At 36.7% G+C, this 25,680-nt stretch overlaps 2 protein-coding genes across 2 annotated transcripts in view; both read left to right on the forward strand.

Annotated features, from left to right (window-relative positions):
- LOC142161263 (lysosomal alpha-glucosidase-like) overlaps positions 1 to 22,889 on the forward strand; it is a 44,329-nt gene extending 21,440 nt beyond the window's left edge. The window contains exons 9-20 of the mRNA XM_075216735.1: positions 154 to 264; positions 1,382 to 1,495; positions 3,649 to 3,733; positions 4,347 to 4,464; positions 6,310 to 6,443; positions 6,535 to 6,686; positions 9,348 to 9,496; positions 9,590 to 9,731; positions 13,223 to 13,321; positions 20,283 to 20,447; positions 20,567 to 20,719; positions 22,308 to 22,889. Coding sequence (XP_075072836.1) covers positions 154 to 264; positions 1,382 to 1,495; positions 3,649 to 3,733; positions 4,347 to 4,464; positions 6,310 to 6,443; positions 6,535 to 6,686; positions 9,348 to 9,496; positions 9,590 to 9,731; positions 13,223 to 13,321; positions 20,283 to 20,447; positions 20,567 to 20,719; positions 22,308 to 22,382 — 1,497 coding nt within the window. The 3' untranslated portion in view covers positions 22,383 to 22,889. The remainder of the gene's footprint in view (positions 1 to 153; positions 265 to 1,381; positions 1,496 to 3,648; positions 3,734 to 4,346; positions 4,465 to 6,309; positions 6,444 to 6,534; positions 6,687 to 9,347; positions 9,497 to 9,589; positions 9,732 to 13,222; positions 13,322 to 20,282; positions 20,448 to 20,566; positions 20,720 to 22,307) is intronic.
- The window catches only part of EBI3 (Epstein-Barr virus induced 3), a 305,430-nt gene that overhangs the window by 132,856 nt on the left and 146,894 nt on the right, over positions 1 to 25,680 (forward strand). The window lies entirely within an intron of this gene.

A 25,680-nucleotide genomic window follows, 5' to 3' on the forward strand; every position in this document is an offset into this window, starting at 1 on the left:
TTGACTTCTTTCCTTGCCTTGCTCTTCTTAATGACTCGGGCCCAATATGTTTTACCATTAAAAAAAAAATGTTTTATTAACCATGTACCATGGGGAATTAACCTTACTTCAATCATTTAATCTTTGCACAATCCCATATTTGTATCTCATCAGGAACCAGCCATTGGTCTTACCAGCTCCAAAGGAAGGTATCTACCCTATGAGGATGGACGGAATAGGGGTGTTTTTATCACCAATGAGACTGGCCAACCTCTTGTTGGCAAGGTATAATACCTACTAATTTTTGGAATTGTCTTTTGTACTTAGTTTTTCTTGTTTTGCATACACAATATTGTGCCACTGAAACATTGTTAAATGTAAGCATCCATAAATGCACCCTAAATGGCCTTCAATTATCATAATTACGACATAAACGCAAGTAGTTAAGAATTGTCAGTGGAATGATTACTAAACTAGTCATAGTCACAGATCACAAACCTCACCACCTCAGAGATGGTATGTTTATGCTTTAATTCTATTGGAATACTGGCCTTGTGCAGAAACAACTGCGAGTAGGTACAGGCAATGGCATCATCCATTAACTATATTTTTTGATCGCTAATCGATGTAAGACGAGCAACTAACAACTCAGAGGAGTTCACGTTGATAAATCGTTAAAACTTTCCCCTTATGATTAATGAATGAGGTGAATTAATGAATGAATGAACGATAAAAGAAACAAAGAAGTGTTAAAAGTAATGGCATTGTACCCTGATCCCTTGGGGGATAAAGATATTTTTATGGTGGTCCAGTTACAAAGGCATCTGCTTAGCATACATAAGTGTAGAAAAATCAAATATGAAAATAAAACATTAATCTAAAAGCATTCACAGTGACCATAACATTTAAACACACCTATGGTCATATTTAAGATGATTTGAAGGCATCTTCAAATCATCTCTCAGGCGTGAAATTACATAGGTTTATTTCTGAGCAGTTGTCAGTTATGGACAAATTTGGAACACTAACTACAGTATTCCGTCCTCTAATAAAATTCTCAATAATTTAATAGAAATGTGTATATGTGCTTATGTACCTTAGAACAATATGTACCAATCATGCTCATCTAGCATCATTTCTTTTGTGAAGCAATTACCACGGTGTTCTGCATGTGAAACAAATATAGTTAATAAAATTGTTTGAGGTTATACAGGTGAAAGTAATTAAATACAGTATATGCCAAACATGGAATTGCAGTGTACAAAAAAATAAATACATACTTTATATTTATCATTGTGTTCTGCACAGACATCTGTATCTTTTTGTGTTGAGGTCCATCTGTATAGTTGGTGTGCTGACTTCCTATGCCAATCATTTGCTTATTGATCTCTACCTTCTCTAGGTTTGGCCCGGCTTAACTGCATTCGTTGATTTCACAAACCCTGAAGCGCATAAATGGTGGTATGACATGCTAAAGGAATTTCATGAAAAGGTTCATTTTGATGGGCTGTGGATTGTAAGTAACATCTAATATATAAATGTTTAGTGGCGTCTGTGTGTGTGTGAAAAAAACAAAACAAGTTGCAGCGCAATGTAAATAAGTGTTGATGATGATAAGAGGCAGACAACATTCTCGTCATGGCTGACACACGGCTGCTATAAATTGTGACTGAAGAAAACACAGGCAGTGGGATTCTTATCATTTAAAATGTACACAGTGAGATTGCCAGTTTTAAGGCCAGCAATGGCTGGACCCACAGCCTGGATTACATTATACTCTTAATGAGAATATAAGTGAGGCTTTTGTGAGTTGTAGTCTTTTGAAATCCGGCTGAGACTTGCTTAAACTCTTCTATATCCGCTAAAATAAAATTTGGTTTCGAGATGGAATGCAAAATATTACCTAATATATATGTAACAAATGAGACAAATGTAAATAGGTGTGGGAACTTGGTTTACTTATAACTATACCCTTTCATTATATCTCTATGGACTTCAGTAAATCAGTACATATGTTATCCTTTACAGTTGATACTCTCCTCTCTTAGACCACATGTTGCTTCCTAATCCTTCCCTATGTTCCACAAGTTTTCCTACCCCATAGATTTTGTATGTTATTTGCAAATTTGAATGTTGGCTGTTTTCTTGTTTGCATTGTCTGGAAATAAAACATTGTTACAAAAAAAGTTGTGATTATTAAAGGGTGCAATAAAAGTCATAGTAGGGGGGACTTTGAAGTGATATTTATATCTTTTATAAAATGCACATTCCTGTCTGAGCTCACAATCCTGTTTATAGTTTTGTTGATCGTCTCCACAGAGACACTTTTGAAAAGTGGGCCTGCACTATGTGTGTGTTAAGTCAACAAAAAATTAGTAAATGTGATCTGAATCCACATTTTATCCATACTTGCCAACTTTTGAAAATTCATTTCAGGGAGATTGTAAAAACCATTGTGGGCGTGACCAGCTCCGCCCACTGGGCATGACCAGCTCCGCCCACTGAGCGTGACCCTCTCTGTAATAAAGGCCAATCTCTATTTCTCTCTATGATTTCTGCAATAAAGGCCCCCTCCCTATGTGATAAAGGCACTGCTCGCTCTCCCTTCACTGTAATAAAAGCCAATCTCTCAGTTTCTCTTTGCTGTACTTAAGGTCTCTCACTTTCTCCCCACTTTATCATTCTCCCATGTCTATAATAAAACTGCCCCCCCCTTATGTCTCTCCCCCTCTCTCTGCAATAAAGACCCCCCCCTCTGTAATTAAGGCCCCTCTGAAATAAAGGCCCCTCTCTCTCCTCTGTATAATAAAGGCCCCCTCCTCTCTTCCCTATCTATAATAAAGGCCCCTCTCTCTCCCCCCCTCTCTGTAATATCGGCCCCCCTCTCTCTCCCCTCTCTGTAATAAAGGCCCCTCTCACTCTCCTCTATCTATAATAAAGGCCCCTCTCATCCCTCTCGGCCCCCTAACTACAATAAGCATTCCTACCCCATTAAAAAGTATTATTAATTCATTTAAAATAAATCATCAAACAAGACAGCTTGCAGAAAAATATTAATTAATGTTTTATAGTGCTTCAAACTTACAACTGAGTTATCTGCCACCTCCGTATATGGTCCAGGTAACTCAGCTGTAAGTTTGAAGCACTATAAAACATTAATCAAAATTTTTCTGCAAGCTGTCTTGTTGGAAAGCAGTATTAGATGGTAATTACCTGTTGGCTTTGTTATATATGCCTCCGAGCTCCGAGTCCTCACTTACTGGTCTCCACTCTCCAGCTGTATATATTTTATCCAGAGGGCAAGTGCGTGGGAGCTCCGTGCTCCACAATGGCCGGGGTGTTCTGGGGGAGAGGCCGCGCGTCGCGTCATCACGCCGATGACGTCATCGGCGCCGCCGTCGTTATCGGCGCATGCGCAGTTTTCAATCACCGCTCCGCCGCAAAATTCGGGATTTTAGAGTACTCTCCCGGGAGTCCGGGAGATTTTCCAGTGTTCCGGGAGTCTCCCGGACGTTCCGGGAGAGTTGGCAACCATGATTTTATCTGGTTGCTAAATGAGCCTTGAAATGGTTTTTGTCTTACAGAATAGGTTTTATGTATGTCTCACAGCAGTTTAGTGACCCAATATGGTAATGTACCTGCTGCATCTAATATCTTTCTTTGTCATAGGACATGAACGAACCAGCTAATAATGTTCATGGGTCAGTGGATAACTGTACTAACAACACTCTAGAAAACCCTCCATATGTACCTGGTAAGTGACCACATAATACATGAACAAACGTGACAGACACTGACAAACTTACACACTCTCTGGGCCTCATTTACTAAGCACAAAACGGTTAAAGCATGGTCTAAAATCCACTTTGGAGAAGCCTTGCTTCTCGATTTCCTCCAAAGCACGTTATGTTATGAGTAAATATATCGATATGATGAGGATTGGATGTAAATAAGGTTGGGGAAACAATAAAAGATACTTCAGATTTTTAGAATTGTGTATTAGATGTCCCTTTATTAAAAGCAAAATGCAGATGGAATCATCAGAAAGCAATCTGACATAGAGATCCCATGCTGTTTAAGATAGTAATCCCCAATCATAAGTATGCATGGGTTATATACCATTAAAAGAGGTTTGATATGAACAGTACACAATTAAACAATGAAACATAAATACTTAACATAATGATGTGTGTGTGTGTGTATATATATATATATATATATATATATATATATATATATATATATATATATATATATATATATATATTAAAAGGAAAGAGGATTCACATTCCACTTTTACTTTATATTTGTAATTTTGTATATTTGCTGCACATGCTCCCTTTTGCCATTCTTCTTCTTCCTTACAGGTGTTGTAGGGGGTGTTCTCCGTGATACAACCATCTGTGCTTCCAGTCACCAACACCTCTCATCACATTATAATCTTCACAACTTGTATGGATTATCTGAAGCCATAGCATCCCACGAGTAAGGGAAAATTTGCAAAGACTTATTGTTATTATTGTTTATTTATAAGGCGCCACAAAGTGTCTGCAGCGCTGTGCATAGAGCATGGGGAAAAAACAAAACAAAACAGGACATGGCCTACAGAGCATTACAGTAAACTATCAACCAGGTAGAGAATAGGAAAAAACAGGACATGGCATACCGGGTAATACAAGCAAAGTGCAGTAAATTATCAATCCACTAGAGGGTGGAAGGGGGAGAGAACTAAAGCAAGCAATAAAGGGGAGAGAGAAATAAAGCAAACTTTACCTGTGCCCCAGAGTGTGGGTGCAATTAACAGGATTAAAGCTAATGAGGTGGGAAGACAAGGGAGAAGATGTGACTAAGAGCAGGTGCCTGGTGATGTGGAAATCAAGTAGGTGGACTGACAGGAAAGGTACCAAAAGGAGGAGGACACAAGGATAAGAGGAGCCTGCTCGCTTGAGCTTCCAATTTAGAAGGGAGGGGCAGACTAACTAGAGACACAAAGCAGGGAGTAAGGGTGAGGGAAGTAGAGGTCTGGGTGATGAGATTAACAGAGGGGGAAAGAGAAAGAGGGTAAGGAGTACTAAGACTGGTGAAGAGGGATCATGAAGGGGTAGGAAGTGAAGGGCAGGGGGTAGGATAGACAGAGCAAGGGTCAGCTTCCCTGAACAGGTGGGTTTTAAGGGAGCGTTTGAAGATGTGCAGGCTAGGAGATGGCCTGATAGAGCGAGGGAGATTGTTCCAGAGAAGGGGCAGCATGGGAGTCTTGAATGCAGGTATGAGACAAGGTAACCACATGGGAGATCAGGTGGCGGTCGTTAGCTGACGGAGTGGGGCGAGAGGGAGTATGAATGGAGATGAGGTCTGAGATGTAAGAAGCAGTGGAGTTAGAGAGGACTTTTAAATGAGGATGAGACTTTAGTACAGTGCAATTGTGCTTTTGTCTAAAAAAAAAATAAAACAGTGACTATAAATTAAATGTGTACACCTTAAAACTTAAAACCAACATATTCTAAAATATCAGACAACATGTACAGTTACGCATTTCTGGATTTTTAAGATTTTGAGGCAATTATGTTTCGTTTTGAAAATTATACTCTAGATACGAGTAGCTACCATTGAAAAAAATATTTTATCTAAAATTCTAAATGAACTCAAATAGCTTTATTACCATTATGGACCTGAAATGACAAACATCAGTCTTTACTGTTTTAGCTTATAGCAACAGTAATTCCTTTGTTGATGTTTCTGGGATCCATTAATTGAACCATATGTACAAATTTTAAAGGCCGTGCTATAATAATCTCCCAGCTACAACTAGAGTAGATATATGTGTGCAACAGTGTCTCCAGGCTGAGCCACCTGTGAGCATAAATGTTACTATCCTACAATAGTGGGGGGTAATTCCAAATATGGCTATATTTCTTTATGTACTTATAGCAAAGAATAATAGAAATGATCTGCTCTAATTGCATGTTTTATTATTATTTAAGTAGGTGAAGGCAGGAAAAACATTGGCTACCACAGATATTGTTTCTCTCAGGCCTATTTATTTTCAGTAACTGTGCATGGGGAGGATATTCATAGAAATAAGCTGGCACTCACCAACAGGCCATGAGAAACTTTTCATTCATTTTCTGATTGATCTGCTTGGCTCTGACATTCAAAGAAATTTACCCTTCTGTAAAATATCAAATATTTCAGGTTTATGATCATTCCTTTTGGTCGGTTCTGTACTGTTCAATATTCGGACACTCTATAAATATAAGATGATGATGATAATAATAACAATAATAATATAAGAGCCTTTTCTAATTAACAATTGTTGTCTACTATGGTCAGTGCTTTGGTGAAAATTCGAGGAAAACGTCCTTTTGTGATCTCTCGATCCACATTTTCCAGTCATGGTCACTATGCAGGTCACTGGACAGGGGATGTAGATAGCACCTGGGAACAGTTGTATTATTCAGTACCTGGTAAGTAGCTTTCAGTAGTAGTATCTATGATGCTCATTTAGCATAGCACTTATTTTAATATCATCATTCCTTTCTTTTCTTCCCCCCTCAGCTATACTATTGTTTAATATGTATGGGGTTCCTCTGGTTGGGGCAGATCTTTGTGGCTTTGTGGGTAATGTAACAGAAGAGTTATGTGTACGCTGGAGTCAGGTTGGGGCCTTCTATCCATTTATGAGAAACCACAACACTTTTGATGCAAAGGTAAGCAAGTAATTCAAACCTGTTATTGTATCTTAATGATGGTTTGAACATTCTATTTTAATACTCTTATTCCTTTCTAAATCTCACGTGCTTGCTTAACACTGTATGTACTATACTTTTCTTAACATATTCCTGCTATCACCTTTTCCTGTATGCTTCCTTCTTCCATGGCAATTTCCCTATAGCTTCATAATTTTGTATGTATCTGCCACAGGGTAATGCCTTCATATAGTGCCATAGCTAAAAGCCACTGAGGAAAATGTGAGCCAGTGCCTTCTAGCAACACCCATAATACCATCAATCCCTTCTTCGCTTTTGTCTGTAATCCCTTGACCCTTGTATATATCCACAGTGTTTCTTCATTGCCTCACTTGACTTTGTACATGCTTCTCCTTCTTTATCCATTTGGGATTGTGGGATTTCTACTATGGCTTCACTGGCTCATAAAGTAGACCTTAAATTGTATAGATGTGTACGCATGAATCAGAATCTTTTAATCATTGCTAAAATCCATACAGACTTTGTATCTTAAGAAAAGATTGCATAAGTGTGTGTCCAGCTTTTCTCAACACTAGCAATCTGGATTGTCTACCATGAATTTTGCGCTCATGAACATTGGATCCCTCCAATCAAAGTGCAGGCCTGATTACTATTAGTAGATGTGAGCCACCCGCTTTTAAGTCTGACACTGAAAATTAGAGGGGATCTTGTAAGTCATCGAGGTGTAGTTGTCACAGGCACTAGGAGTCTTGCCCAGGAATTCACCAGATGACTGGGCTTACCAGAGTCGTGAAGTTCACACAACGGTCCTTTAGTAGCGGGGTGACTAGCGGAACAGATATCACAGCAGATAGAGAGAGAATGCCAATAAATAATAGGAAAGTCAGTGACTTGCAGCAATCTTTGGTCAATGAATCAGCGACTAGCTGATATAGTGGAAAGGCAGATTTGAACACGGAGGTCAGGATGGACGTGAGTAGAAGGTAGCAGGGAAGTCAGTGGTCTGCGTACAGCAAGTTGTACCACTGCTTATGGTGAAGAGACTTGTCCAGGTGCAGGTAGGTAGCGGGGAAGTCGGTGGTCTGCGTATAGCAAGTTGTACCACTGCTTATGGTGAGAAGACTTGTCCAGGTGCAGGTAGGTAGCGGGGAATTCAGTGGTCTGCGTATAGCAAGTTGTACCACTGCTTATGGTGAGAAGACTTGTCCAGGTGCAGGTAGGTAGCGGGGAATTCAGTGGTCTGCGTATAGCAAGTTGTACCACTGCTTAATAGGTGAGGATGTGTACAAGTGTTGATGAGTGGAAGCATACAAAGATAATAGGATGCAGACACTGAGAGCACAGAGGAACTTGATCCCAATAGGTATGCAGCGTATCCAACAAAGTCTATATAACGGTATGTGTGGCGCTGCTTGGTAGAGACTTGCTCAGCACAGATATGCAGGCCAATAACGGATAGTCAATCACAATTATGCATATAACGACTGAGTAGTACGGTTAATTCCAAACAGGTATGCAGCGTAACAATAACAGTCTATAGCAGGTATGGATACCGCTTCTGAGCGTGGAAACTTGTCCTAGCGGATATGCAGAGTAAACGTAGAAAGTCAATAACAGATAGGCATACCGCTATTCAGTAGAACAGTCTGTCCACAGGGAGATGCAGGAACTGCGGAGACGCTGGACGGCAGAGACGAGTGTAGGAACCACAGGTGAGTAGATCCGGTAATCGGAGTCTAGCTGAGGACACAGGCAGGAAACAGGAGACTGTAGCGGGTATGGAAACCAGCGATGAGTAGATCAGGAATCAGCAGGAAACTGAAGACACTAGTAGAACACAGGGAACACCTTCAGAGACTCACAGGGAATGAGACTCCAAGATCAGGCAATAAGGTAATGCACACAGGTGCCTTAAATAGGGAGTTGCCTGATCAACCAATTTGGATTAAAAGCAACAGTCACAAGAGTTCTTGGGAGCTGCGCATGCGCAGACCATCAAGATGGCGGACGGCCGTGGTTCAGGATAGGTGCCGGGAGGAAGGCTAGGGAGCCACGCACCAGCACAGAGGCACTCACGGTCCGGTGAGTGACAGTAGTGTTGACTAGGTCTACAAGCGGGAATCCAAAAAAGTGGCATCTTATGCATATTCCAGAGCAGCATTTGAGCAAGTCAACCTGGGCTAGCTGTCATGATAAGTAATCCTTTAAACAACCCTGTCACTGTGTGATGACAGCTCTTGGCACCACCATTTAATTTCCCATTGCCTTTCATAAATGTTTGTGAGATGAAGATTTTTTGGGAGGTAGGCACAATGTTTAAAGTGAAGCCACCAATATCTACCATGCGCATGCCATCAGCCATATAACCCTGACAATGTTTAGTCTGTCTACAATTTTCAAACTTTAAAGCCAATTTGACAAAATTGTTTGAGATCCACATTGAAAAAAAAGTTGAGCATCTCCAGTTACAAATGTCTACCCTTTGAGTAAAGCAACTTTGCCTAAATACTATCCTTTCTACTGTTTTTTTCAATATTATATTGTGATTTAATAACTCAGGCATAAAAGTATGCTCACAAACATAATAAATTGGTAAAACAGGTACTTGTATGTAGTAGATATCTTTTATATAAGAGTTATCTCTGTTTTCTATTGTTTCAGTCACAGGAACCATATGTTTTCAGCAAGGAAGCACAGAATGGCATAAGAAAAGCTGTGCAATGGCGCTATATGCTCCTTCCTTATCTGTACAATTTGTTCCATAAGGCTCACAGTTTAGGAGATACTGTAGCTCGAGCACTTTTTATGGAGTAAGTAGATTTTGGGTTGCTGGGTTGTTGGAAGCATTTTTGGAAGTGAATTCTAGAAGCTGGCATATTGATTGCCCCTAACTTCCTTCCTAGGTTTCCCTCTGACCCAAACACCTTGGAGATTGACCGCCAGTTCCTCTGGGGAGATGCTCTGTTGATTACTCCAGTTCTGGAGAAGGGAAAAACTGAAGTAAAGGGATATTTTCCTGCCGGGGTGTGGTATGATATTGTATTGGTACGTTCCTTTATTATTATTTATTACTCTGCACACTAAAGTGATTGAATTACTTTTGTAAATGATACATTCAGTAGGTCATTTATTACCCTCTTGTACAGCTTTGCAGTTTGGGAAAAACCTGTAGATAAATTCAATTCCTGTTATTTTAGTTATCCAGCTTTATCTAGGTGGTGCACAAGTCTACACGCTAAGAACTTACCACCAAAGGGAAAAAGAGACAAGGATACAGTAGAATATTAGGTTTTTATAAAAAATTAAAAAATACTCAATATGCATTACCACAAACAAAGAACATATTTAGCAACATTACAATTGGAATGCTAAATGCCAGGATATCTGCCATTCATATATGTTATTAATGATTAGAGATGAGCAGTTTGGATTCAGTGAAATCCAACAGATCCGAATTTTGGGGCATTGGGTCATGTTTCAGTTTCTCGCGCCAAATTCGGATCTGAAAAAGAGCCAAAATGTAATTTCGGAAGATCAATATCTTCTATATATAGCCCTCCCTCTTGTTCTCAGCTGCCATTTTAGAAGTGATAGCATGTGGGTAGGTCGTTTGCTGCAATTCTGTTCTAATAATGTGGCTTGTAGAGGGTTGAACAGGGTGAAAGAGATCATTTATAGGGAAATAGCTGTGATTTTACTGCGCAAATCTTATTTACAGATCAGTCTGCTGAAATAGTGTGCTGATGAATTGGGTGTGAGAGAGTGAAGAGTAGAGAAGCAATGGCTACTGGTTGTAATAACTAATTAGGAGTGGACAAAAAATATTCTTTCTTGCTTTTAAATTCAGTAAGTTTCAATAAGTGTTTAAATCTGAAAGCAGTTGTGTGAGGGGCAGTATCAGTGACATCTGAACAATTAAGTGGACAAAAAAACAGGATGCTTTTAAAAACCCATGAGCCTAAATCATCAGGGCATGTAACTGCCGATTTTGGGTGTATAGTATGCGTATAGCATGCCCAGAACTGGACTATATGCCAGTAAAAGCTGCCATGTCCAGTCAGGCTTTGTGCCCAAAAGAAACACACTATACTCTACTATTTTGGGGAGTGAACTGGGCAGGGAATGGGAATTTGGCCATAGTCACTGTACAGAAAGGGAAACTCAAGCGCACACAGCCACATCCAAAGTAAGCTCTGGGCATCACAAAGTTACTTGTTCTTCTGCTGTATCTCTTGCTCCAGCTACAGGACTAACCTGTCCAGAGTGCTGGTGATGACAGTCTCGTAAACATGCTATAACATGTGTTTGCAAACAGGAGCAACTGTAAAAATGTATTTTATGTTCAGTAGACATTAAGAACATCCTACTAAATGTATTTCTGGGGGAAAAATAATATAAAAAAAGAAATCCACTGTTTTATCATGTCTATATTATTAACAGATGACATTAATTCAATATTTTTTTTTCTCTGCGCTCTTTTGCGAATTTGTAAATCACATAGGCATTGGAAGTATCCTACAGTTTCTTAGTAGAGCAGAGCAGAACTACACCCGAATTCATCAGTACACATATCTTCAGATTCATTCATTATTGAATTCGAAAGTGTGCAGAGCCGATTTGCGCTCAGAATGCGTGCCTTGATGAATCAGTCTCCCTGTGTTTATATCTGAAAGCAATTGTGTGAGGGACAGTATCAGTTAGTGACATCTGAACTATTTAGTGGACAAAAAGCAGGGTGCTATTTGACTTTGAGGAGCAGCCCCCACTCCTCAAAAAAAAAATATATATATATATATATATATATATATATATATATATATAAATTTTTTGCTTCTAAAATCCCAAGTGTTTAAATCTGAAAGCAATTGTGTGAGGGGCGGTATCACATCTGTACTAGTAAGCGGCCTAAAGACAGGGTGCTGTGAATGACCTGTCATTGTGTGCTGGCACTACTGTGTTGAAGGGATGAGGAGGAGGAGGATGATTCTAGAGGTGCTGCTGCTGAAGGCAATACACCTACACAGTGGGCTGTCACTGTAGTCTTTTGTTTGACCGTACTGCTTGTCCACATATCCATACTTAAGTGGATTGTCAGTACAATGGCATTTTCTAGGAGCTGAATGACTTTTTGCTAAACCATCCGGTACAGCTGAGGAATTGCTGTTCAGCAGTAATGGAATCGAGAGGGAATTTAGTAGCGTGGGCACATGGACTCAACTAATCTGCTAAAACCTATTGCATTGATGGCGGAAATTGGGTGTACATCCAATGCTAACATAGTAGTCATGGCTTTAGTGATCCGTTGTGCAACAGATTGCTAGATTCCATACTTGCAAATGCTTACTGCACAAACAATTGTTGTTTAAAACCATGCTTACTCTTCTTGGTCCCCTTCTGTATAGAAGTTTCACCCCGATTCATGAATTGCATTAGGGGAGACAGTTTGCATTGAAAATTGGATGCTGGACTATGTACTAATACTAAGGTGGCTGATGATGAAGGTGTTGATAGTGAAGATTGCATTTTGTGCCTGTTAAGTATGTTACTTCTATATTTCAACCTTTCTGTTTGTCTGTCTGTGTTACCCAGTATTATTTTATTACTGTGTTTGTTTCCAATTGTAAAGCACTACAGAATTTTCTGGTGTTATATAAATAGATGATGATGATGATGACAATGAAGGGAGGAGGTGTCTTGTTTTAGTTATTGTGGCATCACGAAAGCTATAGATGCCTTGACAAATATTGTTTGGGTTGGGATAAAAGTATTTCCACACACAAGTGGTGGATTTATTGGTCTTTTGCCCAGGCATGATAATGCACTTATCATGGGCATGAGGTGGTACCACTGGTGACTGACTTATTTGGACACATTCATCATTCATCTCTTTATCATTGCAACATTTTCAGATCCACAATTTTTCCCGTCATTCTGTTGCACATTAGCAAGTCCCAAAGTAGCATCCACAGTTTCTATGTCTAAATCATCATCATTACTGCTCATCCTCACTTTTCCAAAGCTATGCAGTCGCTGGCTAGACATTCATTTGATCGACATTCAGAAAGTCACATGGTCGACAGTATCAGGTCAACAATTCTAATGTTGGCAATATTATAAAGTCAACACTCTCCAACACTGTCTATATTATGTTGTTGACCATATAAATGTTGATCACGTAACTGTCGAACATATGTATCATCTCCAGCAAGAGGTAGTAAGTAGGTGGAATTCCACACTTTATATTTTTCTACTTTACTTAAATGACCATCCTGGCAATGCTCTGCCTGTAATTTTTAAAGGTGTCCTTTACTTTATTAACCTGCCATACTGTCTGCCACTGCTGTGCCACAATGTTTCTTAGGGATTGTATCTTTTATTAAACTACCATGTATGTGGCTTCAGAGATCAATATCTGGGACAAACTAAGTAATCTGATTATCCGGTGGGCTTTTTGTATTGTACTTCAAATTATAAGTGAAATAACTTCTCGTTAAGTTTTCTCCCAATGTCAACTGCCAATATATTCGATTTCACAGGGTGGAGTAATTCAAAGTGAGGGACAGTGGCACACTCTTCCAGCACCGTTGGACACTATAAAACTTCACATTAGAGGTGGCTTCATAATACCTGCACAGGTAAGAAGATGGAACGGTCAGCAGGCCTGGCACCACATGTGAGAACTTTGAATGCGATTTATGTTGACAATGTTGGAATTATCAAAAGTGTTCATGGAAAAAAAATAGTTACATTATAAGTTCTCATAAGCAATTTAATATGATTTTATTATCTTTGCACTGCCATTTTAAGGGAAGGATATTTCTAAGAATTAAAGCTAATTCATGCTGTTGAATTAGAGAATAAAAAAGTACAGGAGTAAATTAAAATTAATACAATTGATAAAGGTAAAATAGAGCATTTTATCCAATTAAAACAATAAGATAAAATGGGCTAAGACAAGGTACTTAACCCTGCATTTATCTACATGAAATTTGATCTGCCAAGGATGTGGTAATAGTTTGCTACTTACACAATAAAGGGAGTGCAACTGGGTAGCATGAAAAAGAAGTGATCTGGAACATAATTTAGCAATACTACAGAAAACTGAGTAGCAGCACAGTATAATTAAGTGGCTGCAAAGGCAAATTTAACCCTGTATGCATAAAAATTATATACATTTTTTGTGATGTAAATGTAATATTTTCATTGCATGAGACACTAATTAGAACACTTCTCTAATACCGTGTACAGTTTAGACATTTCACTGTAAAGAGCACACAGACGAATTCAAGAGGGTTCAGATGTAGTTAACCTAATTCATAAATGAAATAAAGAGGTATTATAAAAGGGTTGTGCCTTTAGAAAAGTGTGCTAGAGGAGACCCAATTAATATTTGTTTAGATTAATCAAATTATTTTAAACATTCTCGTGGCTATCTGTATCCTGAGAGCAAGGCTAGCTGGTGCCACAGATTGCAGTCTGAAAGTGATTTGAGCAACTGACAGCCAGCTTATCCACATATTCTGCTCTTTGCCTAAAAGACAAGATGGCAGCCATGCAGCCCCCCATGCCATGTACTTTACTGTCAACCATTACATGAACTGTAAGGCCTTTAACATTAAGAACACAATAACGTTTGCCCTGGTGGGGAAATAGAGGAATTTCTGTTAACAAAGAGTTCCACCCAAAACTGAAAAGTTAGTTCCATAAAATAAATATTAACCTTGTATATTAATTATTTGGAGTATGGCATTCCATAAGATCTATTTGGTCCCTCTATCTGCCATGGGCAAACAATGCTTCCTTTGCTCCTGTCTGCATAGAAAGCCCTTTTAGGAGAAATAACAGCATCATTATACTGCTGCAGATATCGAGGGATCCGGAAGGTGTAACACTATATCCAAGGTAAGTAATATTTTGTATTTTTGTTTAAATTTTGAAAATGATATTTTGTGTTGAATTAGTTACCACCTATATTATGATCACAATAATTCTAAAATATTACATTTCTCAATTCTGATACTTAAATTTATATACAGACTACTACGTGGAAATAAAGAACTCTCCCATTCCTCTGGGCACAAATTTTGTCCCAGAAGGCTCCAAATACTCTAAGTCAGCCATTTCTATTAAACATTCTAAATCTATAATGCTCACTTCTGGTAGCAAAACAAAAAAAAAATGACCAGAGCTTTACATCATCCTTGGCTGAAATTGGTATTCAGGTGCGCTGGTTTGACATTCTTAACTCAAAGCTGGACACCTTAAAAAAACATTGTGTGCCTTAAATGCCCATGGCCTGCTATTTACTGTAAATGCTTTATTTTCTGTTCCCATGCAGACAATGTACTTACCACTAAGGATTTCAATTGTATATTGTGCCCATAGTGAGCCTGAACTCCATGTTAATGTAATTTATTATAATTTCTAGAAAATGGATTCTTGTTGAAGGCTGCATCTAAAAAGAAACCGTAAATACTATGGTGATCATAAAACTAGATTCTTTGCATATTGCTTATTCCATGAACATCAGAAAGTATTTGAAGTTAGAGTATATAAAAGAATAGCCCACTAGAAGGCACTTCTCAAATTAGAAATTGTTCTCAAATTGGAAATCCTGCAATATAAAACAAGCCAAGTGTATTGGCAAGAGCTAGAACCAGGACTCAATACCTGTTATAGCCAAGAAAGCTCATCCCTCTCACGTCTGCTAACTAGCTTAAAGTGACTTGCTTTTGCATTGAATCCATTCATCAAATCCATGCGCTTACTCTTAAAAATGGTTGCATGTAAGAAGAACCTAGCATTCACAATTTTGAAGATGAACTTTAACATCTATGGATGTAATTTTTGAAGTTCAAAATGACCTCTTTGCAGGGCAATTACACCTATTGGCCTACCCTGCACCTTGATATGCTCAAATGTGCTTAGGTTTCAATCAGAGCAAGAGGGGAGCATTTAGTGGAGGAGCAGCAGTTTTCACAGGCAGAGAGAAGCTGGGTAGAGTGAATTTATTCTTTGCAAAGTATGGAGAAACTAAATATCAGTTTTTTTAACAAGATTATCAGAAATGAGATAAAGGGGTGGAGAGCATTACTTGTTTTTTGGAAGAGCACATGGCAATTTCCACCAGTACTTGAATTGTGTTCTAGCTCAGGCCTGGGAGGGCTTCGGATTTTGGTCTGTACTTGTAATTGGACATATTTTGCGTTTCCATGTTTCACTTTGGTAGAGAAATGATTCTCCGTGAACACTATGATCAAATGAAAATAAAAGCTTCACAAATGCATAAAATTACCACATGTAATAAATTAATCATGGAATGGAAGGGATTTTGCCACTTTGTTTATGTCATAAATTAAGCAAACCCCAACAGTGTTTTAGAAGAATATCAAAATGTTTATTTTATTGAAAGGGGGTAAAGATGCTTGAAATTGTTTCAAAGTGTTTCTCAAGTTGGTTCATCAAATCTGCTCCAAAGTTTAAAAAATTGCAATAAATTCTTGAATTTGAGAAGTAGCCATTTAAGATCAGAAGAACACTATTTTATAATTTAATTTAACAATAAATAATAATAAATTCTTACAAGTTGGAGGCCAAATTTGACCTGTTCAAATAATAATAATTCCGCATTAATCCTAAATAATTAAGTGTGAGAGTCTTTAGGGTCCATAGATGGATATAACTAAATGGTGAAATTAGATTTTTCTGTAAGTGTTCAATAAGCAATTTGGATAAACACTATGTAACTTCAAGAGAGTTTTGTGACCGGTACATTTCATATACCTCCAATATCTTCAATAAATGTAGTTTTGAAATCACCTTTACTTTTGTTACTAACACATCTAATAAATGATTATTACATTGTTCCAACTTTATTAATAAAAAAAAAACTCTTAATATAAGTGAACAATTCCCGAACCAATCACTGCAAATGATAGTCCATGAAATGGAAAAAGAAAATGTTAAAGTCATGACTGAAACATTAATCAAAGAGAAAAATCGTACAACCTTGTATATCACATTTCTACAGAAATAGTTAATCCTTTCCATGTGTGATCTTTAAATATAAATATATTAAGTTAGAAACTTGTTAAAAATATCAATAATAGATTATTTTAATATTATTATTTAAACATAACTCATTGTCCACATGAAGTTGAAATTTTATATTTTAAATGGGAAAAAACAAGTGTCCGGTACCCAAGCTTTCTGCCTCACTAATCCTCAGTATACTATGTCATAGGATTTAAAATGTACCGACAGTGAGTTAACTTTCTAAACATTTTGAATACTACAAGATGGCCCACACTGAAGCACTGCATAACTAACATGTATCAGGCTCTGGTAATGAATTGATAGATTGCATTCTCATTAATATTAATTCAACCAACAACATGACTAAAACAGTTAAGCATAAAGTAAGCTGTACATTAATGTTAAAAAAAAAAACATTAACATAAACATTACATAAACACTTTGACAGTCTTGCCAAATTAATATAATACTTTGTAAATTAATACATCACTGAAAAATGAATGCTAATCTCCCCTCACATCCAATAAAAAGCAATTTGTTTATAGTTACTCACCTTTCACGTCAATCTGAGCGGCCAAGAAACTGCAGAGCAGCACAGATAATTTACATTCTGCCTGTTCTTTTTTCTTAAAGTCACAGGAACAGAGTAAAAACATAGCTAACAACAATTCCATAGTAGAAAAAATAAGCAAGAGCAACAATAGAGGCCACTCTGTTGAAGCCAAAGATCATTAAAACATAGACAGGCTCTCTTTAAAATGATTATTAGACTGCAGACTAAAGGGCAAACTATAAAGCTGCAAGTTTCTGGTGGATCTAGTAATCATTTATTTGGTACATTCTACAAAATGATAGCTAGAATTGGTTGCTATAGGCAACATCTGCACATTTCAAACCCGCTAGAAACTCGCAGCTTGATACATTTACCCCTAAGTGTTATAGTTAATTTAATGCAGGCATTCACTGGGAGGATTCTAGAAGCATCTTGCACCTTGAAACTGTCCTAAATGGGTTGTGGATGTATATGCATGGATTAAGTGCACGATTAGGTGCATTTGCGCACATAGAGATTCTGCGATTCACAAACAATCTTTTTTTTAAAAATAAACAAAGCGGTGCCAAAGTAAAACAGAGAGAAAAAAATATTTTAGATGCCCAGATAGTTGTTGTTTTTTTTTTTATAATATAATTCTTAATATAGATAGAAACAAATGTTATAGAAACAGTGTGCAAGCATTAAAAAGAGCTTAATCCACAACATATTATGCTTTTATAATGCTTTGGACCACTGTGTTAATATATCCAATTGGAATAGCAATTAAAATTGTAGGCCAATGTATCATTGCATCAGCTAATGCTTTTCCCTATAATACTTATGGCTTCTTTAGAGGTGCAGAGTATCATAGAAAGAACATATTTAAATGGTCATTTGCCAATCAGAACACAATAGCAATTAGCCACAATTACATGTAATCCTGTATGAACAGAGCTGTTTGCAAATACATTTTTTTCAACTGTATTGATATTCTTGCAAAAGCTGTATACACTTATATTTAAATGTAAAATATCATATACCAATATGTATATATAATACTATATACCAAATTGTTTCCTTTTTCCCCACGTCCATGCACAGATATATAATTCCATACATAGAAGTATTTCTTTTTGTTTATTATCTAATTGTTTTTTCAATTGTTTTTTAATTGGAGCCTCGAAGAGAACCAACCACCTCAACAAAGTTAATTTAAGTCTAGAGTACACAAGTAATAAATTCAGAATGTCTCACACATGCACAGCCTTCCAAAACAATCACTGCCTCCCTGGTCACATTCACTCCAGTTACATGAAACAAAATGTCTTGAAATGCTATGCGTAGGAGATTTATTCAAAATATTCCTGCCATGTTCCAGGAAATAACATTATTTAAGCAACTTTGAATTTAGAAAGGAAGGGCAGACACCCATCAAGTAAAGATAGGCTACATCTTCTCACAGTTGTATCTGAAAGAACAGTCCCAACCATATTTAGCATCGCTCTGGAACAACCTTTGTTCCATTATCACCCTGAAGTGATGGCAGCAGAAATAGATTACTGCAGCACATGGAAGATTTTTGGATCTTTGCAATAGAGATTTTGCACCCTCGTGGCCTGCATACTAAATATCTGTATTCCCTACCGTGATTTATGCTAATATGGTAAATGCCCTTTTAAAATTTGTAATTTATTTTTTTACAGATTAATTTTGTAATCTTTCACTTGATTGTAGGAATATACATAGATGATGTGCGTACTTAGTCTAATCTGTTTTAATTATTATTTGTAAATGTTGTTGGTTTATACACACTTTGAAAAATACTCCACTTAATGTAATTTAATGTTTGTATTTATAATTAAACAATAGAATCACAAATACATGTTATTGTTTACATTTTTGTCTGATATGTGTATTTTAGTAAGTACCCTAATGAAGGCATATGCTGTACATTGTCAAAATGTCAGTATATATTTTGATAGATAAAATATGTGCCGTGATTCAGTTCCCATCCTATTTTCACTGATGTCTGCGGACACAAAGGGTTACTTAGAAAACTGCAAAAATGTTGAAGACTTGATTTTTACACATCCTACGAGGTGCTAGACACCAAGCAGCAGCCAATACTTTCACCATCCAGGTGCACATTATACAGCAAAATATATCTATAGTCAGACAAACTCTAATGTATGCAATGAACACATGGCGCACGTGTGAAACAAAAGCAGACCAGATGTCCATATTTTTTCAAACAAGTAGCAACATAATTAATCCACAGTGAAAATGTTTAAGACATAGATGAGGCATTAACTTGCAGCATTTAAGAGGAAGATTTAAAAAGGTTAAATGAACTAAGGAGTGATTAATAAAGTGATCTCATCTTGGGCTGTAATTTCACAAATAGTTGCATCAAGCATCGGCACAAAAGAATTACAGTAGACATTGATAACATCCTCATAAATGTTTTTATGGTGGGAATAATGAAAAAAACAAAAACAAAATGCACCTTTACATCTGCTCCTGGTGTAATATGGATGTGCGTATGCCTAATTTACGTGAGGTTTTTTAAAAAAAACAAACAAGTTCATTTTGCATACCTTAATGAATCAGGCCCAAGTTCAGCAGACATCATGAAATCCACATAGCAAAACCGGCAAAACCATTAAAACTAATGAGGACCAACCAGATCTACCCAAGCAATCAGCTGGGATGGAATGTGAATAGCTAGTAACATGGACTAAATAGTATTGGAAACTGTCAATGAAGAGACTTGTCAACTAAAACATTTCCATAAACACATAGCAGGCTACTACAATATGCTAAATGTCATCAATAGATTTACATATTTTCTTATTACTGTTTAACAATATATTTCTTATATTTCTAATAACGGAAGAGATCCATATAAGATATACTGTCTTACAGTATCTGATAAATAATGTCAGAAAGCGCACATATGACTAGCTAACAGAATTTATACGCCATTGTAGTATCTGAGTTCACTGTTTTACTATGTGCTCCGCCAGGAACCAGGTATGAATATAGAGGAGGCGCGCAAAAATAGTCTGGTACTGCTGGTGGCACTTGCTCCAGATGGATTTGCTCAAGGAGATCTATACTGGGATGATGGAGACAGTTTGGACACATTCGAGAAAGGAGATTACAGTCTGATTCAGTTTGTGGTTCAACGTGTAAGTTATATGATGAACTGCTAGCTCAAATAAGAATGCTTATCGTTTCAGTTCATTTTAAGTGGTAATCTTCGTTTGGTTAATTCTGACGTCATTTCTTGTTTTATTTGAAACCACAGAACGTTCTTCTTAATGAGGTGAAACAGGTAAATTGTGAAGCAAAAATTCTGAAGCTGGATGTGGTAAAAGTGTTTGGGGTACCAAATCATCCAAAGGAAGTGCACGTTAACGGTGTGGCCACTAAAGATTTCCAATACTTCCAAACTACTAAGGTACTTACATTTATGCAAAATTAAATGTATGCAGAGCAGTATGTTGACTACATATGTAAAACAATGTAATGGAGAATGACGTAACATCAGTTTATATTAGGGTGAGATATTGAAAGTGTACAGAGTGGAGCAGGATTGTCATAACTGAAGTTTTCAATAAAAGCTATACTGGAAATTGTTGGGTAATACAATGTTTTGTTAGAAAGGATCTCTAGGACTATATGGATTATACTAAGAGAATATCAATCATGCACCATACAAAGCTAATTGCTTCACTGCATACTGTATGCAGAATAGCATCATATTTAAACTCTATAAAATGTAAGCTCTCAAGGATAGGATTCGCTCAACCTATTTTTTCATGTCTGTCTACTGCCTGTCTCATTCGTGTATCCTATCATGTATTTTGCTACAGTCTGTGTGAATCCCCACAGTGTTACTCACATCCACCTGCATTACTGACTCATGTATTTGTGATTTTCTTACTGTATTATATTCTATCAGTATTTCTGCGATTGTCCAGCGCTACGGGATCTGTTTTCTTTACTAACAGTCATGTTAAGGTACTGTAGGGTAGGCACAAAAAGAGAAGAATAAAAAATATAAAATTCAACTAAATACCAATTTAAATAAACAGAATACAAATGTATATAAAATAAAAATAAGATAATGAGAAATAAAATAAAAACTGGATGAAATAGAAAGAAATGAAGGTTGTCATTTAATAATTAAAAGAGATAAGGGCAGATGACAAAAATTGATTTTCCGCCGGACATCAGTTTAGTTTCTTTAAGAAGAAATGAGCGTCAGAAACATTATTATCATTTTTGTTTCTATGATGTCAGATCGGGTGCAATAATTATTGGTGCTATAATGTTTGTGGTATTGGTAATAAAAATGCCCAGTATAATTTTTAAAAATTTTGATGTTACAGAACACATAAAAAAAACTATTTTCTAAAATAAATGAACAGTGTAATTAGTATTAAAAATATGAAATTTTTTTGTTATAGTTAAAAATAGCTTTTCAACTTTACATTTTAAAAAATGTTTTTAAAGCGTACTGTACATAAAGTGCTTTTTTATAGTCTAACTTGCATACGCATGTTCTCTGCTATCTAGTGGCATGCATTTGTGTCGTTTTTAAAACAAAGACTACGCATGTCAGTCATCACTATAAGTCGGCACTTACACCTGTCCTGTAGCTGGTGCAAATGATATGGTTGAAACCCAGCATACTTAAGAGAAACCCAGGATTTGAATTGGAATTGGCCGAATCTGCATCGGAACATTCTTGGCAATCCCCTACTGTACATTGCCTACATTAGTCCGTCCCTTCCCTCTCCCATTCCGCCTCTCAAGTCTTAGTCATTTGCGCTCAGACATGAGTTGCATGCAATTGCGTTTACTGGCGTATGGTCCATTTCTGAGCTTGCAGCAAATTATTTCACCCATGGTGGGCTATACAAATGGACGCATGTCCAAACATGAGTCACGTCCTCTGTGTCTACATAGTTGAGCAAGTATTAACTTTTTGTCCTTTTTTCCTTTAATACATTTTAGCATCCTAATGCATTTTTGTTTTACAGATCTTGCTAATTGAGAAGCTTTCATTGACAATCACAGAGAAGTTTGAAATCAAATGGTCTTCATCTTCATCTTGAGATTCTTATTCTGGAAAGCTTGGTTATACAAGAAAGAACTATACTTAATCACTGTCTGAGACCAGCTGACACACACACACACACACACACACACACACACACACACACACACCTGTTGAAGTGGGAATTCAGGAATAGTGGTATGTAAAATGTAAGTGCATGGAATTTAGTAGTTTTACGCTCAAAGCAGTAGAAGAAGATGAGGTGTAGCATACCTCCATATACCAGTTGACTTGTCAAAGTATATATACTCATCTAGACTAAAACATAAATATTCATAACTTCCTATTCTATGATATAGTTTAGCTAACTGGGTAATTTAGTTTATAATTGACAGCTCAAACTCAATGGGGAAGGATGTCTGAGGTGTATTTGTAGTTTAGATTTTATAATCTTGCATGTTCAAAATTTTGATTTCAATACATTCAGTTTGTTAATCATTGGTCATTTTAGTATAATTGTCATGCCAATCATATTGTAAATAAAAAAATCCTCTATCCCATGTTAGTGTCTCTCAGCCTTTTTTACTAAAGTTTTTAATCAAAACATTTACCGAATGCTTCAAAAAAATGTATTTTTCAAGAAGACCAGTGTATTCTAAGCTAACTATGCTAGTTAAAAGTAGATAAACTAAAACTTAAATAATAAAAAATATTTCCTCATCAGCAGTTCGGATCAAAGTAAAACATACATAAATTAAATATCTATTTTTAAATCTCGTATACATTAATGTCTGCTCCATGTAAATCTGGGTGTTGTATCTGATTAAATAAATTAAAAGTGGGCATGAGTGTTAAATAATAGAGTCTAAGGTTTACAATGAGTTAAGTTACCAGGATAGGGTAAAATATCATACTGTATATTTACAAATGCAGAGATGACCAAGAAGATATTATTGAAAAGAAACTGATCAAGTAGTCCAAAAGAATCAAAAGGAAAGATACCACTGCACCAGGTAATCGCTATTGCAATATCCAGATAGTAACGGTTATTAATCACATATATCCTGTCCGTACTGGATGGTGCACTCACGCACAAAAATTCTAGTATCAGAAGAAAGAAAAAAAGAAGGAAAATGTGCTTGTAGAGGCACTCGGCGATCTTCTTTTTTTTATATATAAAATATCTAATTCTTTATTAATTATACTTAAAAAGATAATATAATCCCTCCAAATGTCATAGCGAAATATAATTTGCCTTGAAAAAGCGAGTAGCGAAACGCACGTTGGCGTCCGCCTCGCTACTTAATATCTTCACTCCTTGTTATTAGTAAACTCAATAGTGATTTTAGATAGCGCTTAACTTTGAATGGGCTGAATATATCAGTGGGCATGTGTGAGATTGTGAAACTGCACGATCGGGATCGGGCAGCAGCTATCAGCATGATACTAGGTGCCTTATAATAGATTCACCATATAACTATAGGGAGTATTAACCCTCATTGAGCTGGTTATTTCAGTGTGTATGTGTGATCATATAACACAGGGGATTGAGACCCCGTAGCAGCTGTAACACTATGTCAGGTGTCCTACTAGACAATTATAGACAGCGCCTAATCTCTAGTGAGCCTGAGACAACTGAATGTATGTGTGAGATTGTATAAACGACAGGACTGAGAAACTACAGTAGTTACGATCACCATATCAGGTGTCCTACAATCGCTATACAATGTAATTATTTAAGATTACCGGGATAGGGAATTATTAGACTAAAGCAACAACAAACTTATTGCTATAGAGTAATCTTATTAAGCTCATATGTAGGATCACCATTTCCCAATGTTGTGAAAATCAATGAACTGCAGTAGTCAGTCTAGGTGGTACTAATTATAGAACGACTATACCACTAATTAAATAAACGTCAATCTGACAAAATCAGTCTCACAACGGAGTGAAGCACAACAATATATATTGGAAAGCATGATCAATTGATATAATAATCGTTAAAGTATATAAAGTAGCTGGGCATGGCAAACATTTTTGCTATTTTAATTCACTTTTGTTTCACTTTATTGGTTTTATATTTCGCTATGACATTTGGAGGGATTATATTATCTTTTTAAGTATAATTAATAAAGAATTAGATATTTTAAATATAAAAATAAGAAGATCGCTGAGTGCCTATACAAGCACATTTTCCTTCTTTTTTTCTTTCTTCTGAGTCCAAAAGAATCATCATCAAATCAAAACCGAGAAACACAATAACGGTGTGTGTATGTGTGTGCATATATATATATATATACAGAGAGAGAGATATTTGTAATTATTTGTGCTAAAGATATACAATACAATAAATTTAAAAGATAAAAATAGTTAAATTGACTTTAGATTAAGAAAGATAGAATTTAAATGTAACAGATTTTGAGATGCCATGGATGGTGGCACATGAACTTAATAACTAGCAGCGGCCAAGTTTTAATTTTAAACTGAATAAATCATTTTTTTTTATCAAATTTTTTCAACACGCTCCTCTATAATAATTTTGTAGCGCAGTGTTTTGCAACCTGTGTGCCACAAGATGTTTCTAAATGTGCCACAGCGCAATGCCTCCAACAAGAGAAAAAGCACAAGATCCTCTCTCCCACGTATGTTCCTTTCCTAACTTCTCCTCCCACTATACCCAGAAGTCCTGCCCTCCTCCCTCCTTACCCTTTTCCTGGGTATGAAGCTAGCACTGCCCCTTTCCTGTTACATTCTGTGGTTATCCCGTTTTGGTGAGTTTAAGTTCATATAACTTTCTCTCTTTTAACCACTGATCTCTGCCTTCTCTTCCCTCCAGCAGTCTCTTGCTTTCTCTCCCACATTGACTGTAAACTGACAGCATAACAACGTCGGCAAACAGTAGCACTCTCTGTCCCCAGGCTTAAAGTGCTAGCACTTCGGAACAAGGACGTCTGCAGTCACTTCCTATAGAATATTTGATATTATGCAATGAAACTGGTGTACTTATCAGCGTTCACGTAAACAGGGCTCAGCCTGAAATAATGAACGAAGTTCATCTAGATCATTTAGGCACTGTTAAAATAATCTTAAAGGTAAAAAAATTAATATTGTTGGGCGCTCATTGACTTCTTGGTAATATTCTATATATTGAACCAATATTGGTAATATGTATTGTTCAATATGGATATATGTAGGTAACCAGATTGAATTAATTATATAATTTATTGTTGAAATAAAAACATCAAACTGTAACAAGCATATCAGTAAAACAATAAAGCACAATTTCAAATGGTTCGATTAAAAAACTGCACCATATAGACCACTAGTCATGTGATGTGGAAGCACATACCAATACA

The sequence above is a fragment of the Mixophyes fleayi genome, chromosome 6 (assembly GCF_038048845.1).
Source record: "Mixophyes fleayi isolate aMixFle1 chromosome 6, aMixFle1.hap1, whole genome shotgun sequence".
Classification (NCBI taxonomy): Eukaryota; Metazoa; Chordata; class Amphibia; order Anura; family Limnodynastidae; genus Mixophyes; species Mixophyes fleayi.